Below are 6,317 nucleotides of genomic sequence, written 5' to 3' on the forward strand. Positions count from 1 at the left end.
GAATAAGTAAAAGATGTAATAAATGAATTAAAAAGGGAAGAGAATATATTTGGGTAAAATTGGAAAAAACTCATTAAATGTTTGAACAGAAGTGAATGTTATCTTATAAAAAAATTAATATTTTTAAGAAACTTTAGCTTATACTACCTCCGGTCCTTAATATAAGACCCTGTTTGATTTTTATTTTGGTCAAAAATATAAGATCTCAATTCACTTTGCCTCTCATATTTATATATATTTTTTCAAAGTAGCCCTTCTAACAATGATAGTTCTAATTAATACACTTAATTAGTAAGGATATTTTAGAAAAGACAACACCTATTTAAGACAAATAACTAACTCAACTTACTTTCTCAATCTCTTCAAATTAGTCAATTAGCTCTTATAATTAAGACTGGAGGTAGTATTTTGAATTGGAGGCAGTACTATTTATCTTAATTTTAACGTCATCTTAGAGCAATGAAATGTTTTAGTGAAGGTATTTGGAAATTTTTAAGCCATACATACGAACGTAAATAAATCTGTCTTTGATCTGCCTTTGATACAGTTGGTTCATAATGGGTATGATTTCGTCGAAAACATCGTGAAGTTAGCTATTTTTAGCTGGTAAAAAAAAAAAGAGAAGCTATTTTTAAATATGATATTCCATTTCAATCGTCATCAACCGTCAGCATGGAATGTCAAAATGATTAAAAAAAAAAAGGCATACTGTTTATACGGGACAACCAATACTTGGATTAATTTCAAGCACACCTTTTTTTTTGGCCAAAGATTAATTTCAAGCACGTCAATCCTAGCTTTTTCAACCAGAAAAAAAAAACCCTGGCTGTCTCCAATGTCAATGAGAAAAAACTTTTGCCCATTTCCCCAATATCAGCAGGTGTGTTGCAGGAAAAAAATTTAATTTTAAATATAAGCCATTTAAATTTTTATTGAAAAAAAATAGATATGAAAATAATTTATAAATATTGAGAGTAAGAGAACTTTAATAAGAATAAAACTAATTTTTTTTATCAATTTAATATATTTATTAATATGTAAGAATATATTACAAATAATTTATATTAAAGACTCTGAAAAAATGAATAGTAAAATTCACGGGTTGATACTGCTAGGCTGCTAGCTGTTAACAAGGGTTCATGGATTAGGGCAAAATAAAACCGAAAATCTCACACACACACCCAAATATTATGACCGTCCTGTCCATCGTTCAAACCTAGCTGTCATTTCCAATACTTTCATGTACTATTCTAATATTATTTTTATTATATTTTAAACATATTTATATAAATTAAAATTTTTTTGAATTACATTAACTCTTTGTTAACATATAATAGTTTTTTAATTTTATTCTTATTTATTATATATTTTTCAAAAGAAAAAACCATTTATAATATAATAAATAATAAAATAATATATTTATCCAAAAAATTTAATAAAATGATTTATAAACAAGATTATAAAATTTTTTTTTTGTCTACTTTATAAATAAGAACGAAGGATTATATTATCTTCCTGCTCTTTTATTGTTCCTCACAGCTTCACACACATACACAATATTATATATATATATATATAAAATTTTTAGTTATTCCAGTATATTACCTCTGGTTCTATTTGTCATATTTCATCTGTAATCTACAAACAAAATTTTATAAATAAGACATGAGGTAACATATCTTAATTTTTTCTGTGAGTAGCCCAAGTGCGTTTTAAGAAGGCAGATTCCACCTTACTTTATTATCATATTCATTCGGTCCTCTCGTTACATGTTTCCTTGAGAGCCAGATCAGGGTCAACTTGATACCATATTTCAATATAATTCAAATGAACTTTCATGAGTTCCATCACATTGCAATGTTTTTAATTTGTTCGCCTGCATATTTCATTGCAACGCCCTACCTTTTTTTTTTTTTCCCCAGAGATAAACTTTTATATGTGATTAATAAATAATATCGTTTTTTTTAATAAATATTACGTTATTTTTTTTTGGGCCAAAAATCATATTATCACATTTGAAGTACTACAACCTTTTGACTGGTGAAAAAGAAAGAAAGAAACGCCGGAAAGGAAAGAAGTACCGACATTTTATTAAAGGACACAATCCTATCCTTAATTTAATACGTACGTACGCGTGGGCGTTTCCCGCCAATGGTTCGCACCCGGGTCATAATCATAGTCTAATTCCTTTATTTAGTATAATATGATTTTTTTTATAACAGTATAAAATGATTTAATCAACGCAGTAATATTACATTTACACGTCATCAACATATACATTGCAGTTTAATGAATTTTTACTAAGATAAATAGATGTTATAGTTAAATGAACTTTGTTTAATAAAAAAATTGAACTTAAAATTGTCCACAGCAAATGCATTGAACCGGTGTAAAATGAAAAATCTAGTTTTTGCCAACGAAAAATCTAGTTATTCGAACGGAAGGACGACTCCTGACACTGTTCACGACAGTAAAATACTAAAATGAAATCTCACTAGAATCTTTTGATTTTAAAATCATTTAAAACTGTAAAATCCTTCCAAAATCCCAACTCAGCTATCTTTTTTCTGCCTCAGAATTTCGAACTCACTACTCAGTACTTGCCCAGTTCTCCATTCTCTCACCTTCTTGCTCTGTAGCAGAGCACTCAGAGTCTCAAACTCTCTCTCTCTCTCTTCTTCTGCAAATAAATTCATCCCTGAGCAACGGTCTGTTTCTTCATTCCTTTGCTTTTGCCACAATGCTTCCCCTGTTCTTTCTACTGTGTTTTCTCTTCCCGCCTCCCTCTGTCGTCTCTCTCAACCAGGATGGTCTCTACCTCTACAAATTCAAGCTCTCCATGAATGATCCTGACTCTTCCCTCTCCTCCTGGAATGACGGCGACGCCCACCCCTGTTCATGGTCCGGCGTCACCTGCGACCCCACCAACACCTCCGTCACCGGGCTTGACCTCTCCAGCTCCAATATCGCGGGCCCACTCCCTGCTTCCATTCTCTGCAACCTCACCAACCTCACCACCCTCATCCTCTACAATAACTCCATCAACGACGCCCTCCCCTCGGAAATCTCTCTCTGTCGCAGTCTTGTTCGTGTTGACCTCGCCCAGAACCTTCTCACCGGTGCTCTGCCCCCCATCTTATCGGATCTTCCTAACCTCCGGTATCTAGACTTGACCGGCAACAACTTCTCCGGCCTCATACCCGATTCCTTTGCCAACTTTCAGAAGCTCGAGGTACTCTCACTCGTCTACAATCTTCTAGAAGGAACCATTCCCGCTTCTCTCGGAAACATTTCCTCCCTCAAGATGCTCAACCTCTCTTACAACCCGTTTTCTCCGGGTCGGATCCCTCCAGAGCTCGGCAACCTGACGAATCTCGAGGTCATGTGGCTCACACAGTGTAACTTGGTTGGCGTGATTCCTGAATCGTTCGGCAGGCTGAAGAAACTCAGGGATTTAGACCTGGCGTTGAACAATCTCGATGGTTCGATTCCCAGTTCTCTCATTGAGATGACGAGTTTGAAGCAGATTGAGTTGTATAACAACTCTTTGTCCGGTGAGTTGCCTCGGGGAATTGGAAACCTCACGGCATTGAGGCTAGTGGACGTAGCCATGAACCGGTTGAGTGGGACGATTCCAGACGAGTTGTGTCGGCTACCACTGGAGAGCCTTAACCTTTACCAGAATCAGTTTGAGGGTGAGTTGCCGGAGAGCATAGCTGACTCACCGAATCTTTATGAACTCAGATTGTTTGCTAACAAACTGACCGGAAAACTGCCTGGTAATCTCGGAAAGAATGCTCCTTTGAGGTGGGTTGACGTTTCGAACAATCAATTTTGGGGCGAAATTCCGGCGACTCTGTGTGACAACGGGAAATTGGAAGAGCTTCTGATGATATACAATTCGTTTTCTGGTAACATCCCGCCGAGTTTGGGCAGGTGTCGGAGTTTGATGCGTGTCCGGCTCGGTTTCAATCGGCTGTCCGGTGAAGTCCCGGCGGCTATTTGGGGGCTTCCACATGTGTATCTGCTTGAACTCACTCATAACTCATTTTCTGGTTCAATCGCTAAATCTATTGCTGGTGCCGGGAATCTCTCGTTGTTGTCTCTATCTAAGAACAATTTCACCGGACAGATCCCTGAAGAGGTTGGATGGTTAGAGAACCTTGAGGAATTCTCTGGTGATGATAACATGTTCAATGGATCATTGCCTGCTAGTATAGTGAATCTTGGGCAGCTTGGGACTCTTGATCTTCATAACAATAAACTTTCAGGTGAGCTTCCCAAGGGAATTCGATCCTGGAAGAAACTCAATGAGCTTAATCTGGCAAATAATGAGATCGGTGGAAGTATTCCTGACGAAATTGGGAGTTTGTCCGTGCTAAATTTTCTTGATCTTTCCAATAATCAATTTTCCGGGAAAGTTCCTCTTGAATTGGAGAATTTGAAGCTCAATAGGTTAAATATGTCTTACAATCATCTCTCTGGAGAACTTCCTCCTCTGTTGGCGAAGGATATGTACATGACAAGTTTTCTGGGTAATCCTGGTCTGTGTGGCGATTGGAACAGTTTATGTAATGGCAGAGATGAAGCTAAGGCAAGAGGGTATTCTTGGTTGCTTCGAATTATTTTCATCATTGCTACTGTTGTCTTTGTTGTAGGCGTTGTCTGGTTTTATTTCAAGTATAAGAACTTTAGAAAGGCCAAAAGAGCCATTGACAAATCAAAATGGACATTGATGTCATTCCATAAACTGGGTTTCAGTGAAGATGAAATTCTGAGTTGCCTTGATGATGACAGTGTGATAGGTAGCGGATCATCTGGGAAAGTTTACAAGGTTGTTCTTAGCAATGGGGAGGCCGTTGCTGTAAAGAAGCTGTGGGTAGGCATAAAAAAAGACATGGAGAGTGAGGATATTGAAAAAGGTGGTGTTCAAGACAATGTTTTTGATGCTGAAGTTGAAACCTTGGGTAAAATTAGGCACAAAAACATAGTGAAGCTTTGGTGTTGCTGCACCACAAGGGACTGCAAGCTCCTAGTTTACGAGTACATGCCAAATGGCAGTCTCGGCGATTCACTTCATGGAAGTAAAGGTGGGTTGTTGGACTGGCCAACAAGGTATAAGATAGCCCTTGATGCTGCTGAAGGTCTCTCTTATCTGCATCATGACTGTGTTCCTCCAATTGTTCATAGAGATGTTAAATCCAACAATATCTTGTTGGATGGTGACTTTGGTGCGAGAGTGGCTGATTTTGGTGTAGCCAAGGTTGTTGAAACCAATGGGAAAGGAACCAAATCCATGTCTTTCATTGCCGGCTCTTGTGGATACATTGCGCCAGGTTGGTTTTATTCGTACCTCTCACTATTAAAACTTGTGCTTAAACTATGATTTAAATATTTTCGTTGGTTAGAATGTACATGATTCATCTGAACACCGAGTTGGAACCAAATTTTCAAAACTTGTTTTGCTTGGCTAAATGATTCTTCTTTATTTGGATATGCAAATGTAACACTTAAGTACCATGTTCTAGTTGTGTTCTGAAAGAATTAGAGCTTTACATGATGAAATTTGCATTCTTTGATTGTAAACAGAATATGCATACACACTGAGGGTGAATGAGAAGAGCGACATATACAGCTTTGGTGTGGTGGTACTTGAGTTGGTGACCGGAAGGCGACCGGTTGAGCCAGAGTTTGGGGAAAAGGATTTGGTGAAGTGGGTTTACACCACCTTGGACCAGAAAGGAGTGGACCATGTGATCGACTCGAGGCTGGATTCTTGTTACAAAGATGACATATGCAAGGTTCTTGACATTGGCCTCATGTGCACTAGTTCTCTTCCCATCAACCGCCCTGCCATGAGAAGAGTGGTCAAGATGCTGCAAGAGATGGGCTCAGAGAACCAAACCAAGTCTATCAGGAAGGATGGCAAGTTGTCCCCTTATTACTGTGACGATGCCTCAGATCATGGGAGTGTAGCCTAATTCTAGTTCTTCTAATTGACTAGAGTTAGATAGCTTTGTTCCAGAAAAAAGGGAGTTTTAAGCCCTTTTTAACTCCACAGAATTTGGAAGAAAGAGACCTAGATGGTCTTCTTAACATAATGAAATGGACGTTTAATTCTGTCAAGAAGTCTCCGCTTTCCACTGTTTAAAGATGTGTTATTTCGCAGGATTGGATTAGGTCTAAGGATTGTAAAAAATCAGTGGCTTCGAATGGGCTACTCACCACAGTAAATGTCAGTTGAATCCCCAGGATTGGTACTAATGTCAGTTCTACAATTCTATATCTAATAACATCTTAGAAGTTTGATGAATCTA

The 6,317-nt window shown here is 37.7% G+C and overlaps 1 protein-coding gene across 1 annotated transcript; it reads left to right on the plus strand.

Annotated features, from left to right (window-relative positions):
* The first annotated feature begins 2,604 nt into the window (after positions 1 to 2,604).
* LOC114736617 (receptor-like protein kinase HSL1) lies at positions 2,605 to 6,317 on the plus strand. The gene is made up of 2 exons (XM_028924494.1): positions 2,605 to 5,336; positions 5,590 to 6,317. Exons 1-2 carry the CDS (start codon positions 2,741 to 2,743, stop codon positions 5,979 to 5,981), a joined length of 2,988 nt encoding a protein of 995 aa, XP_028780327.1. The 5' UTR covers positions 2,605 to 2,740; the 3' UTR covers positions 5,982 to 6,317.

Source organism: Neltuma alba, unplaced genomic scaffold, assembly GCF_004799145.2.
Source record: "Neltuma alba isolate B1F8T4 unplaced genomic scaffold, ASM479914v2 tig00013347_pilon, whole genome shotgun sequence".
Lineage (NCBI taxonomy): Eukaryota > Viridiplantae > Streptophyta > Magnoliopsida > Fabales > Fabaceae > Neltuma > Neltuma alba.

Bases quoted from the DNA above. Each gene is read 5' to 3' on its own strand.
- LOC114736617 (XM_028924494.1), top strand. From the start codon at position 2,741: ATGCTTCCCCTGTTCTTTCTACTGTGTTTTCTCTTCCCGCCTCCCTCT. The intron at 5,337-5,589 runs GTTGGTTTTATT...GATTGTAAACAG, and splicing joins TTGTGGATACATTGCGCCAG to AATATGCATACACACTGAGG.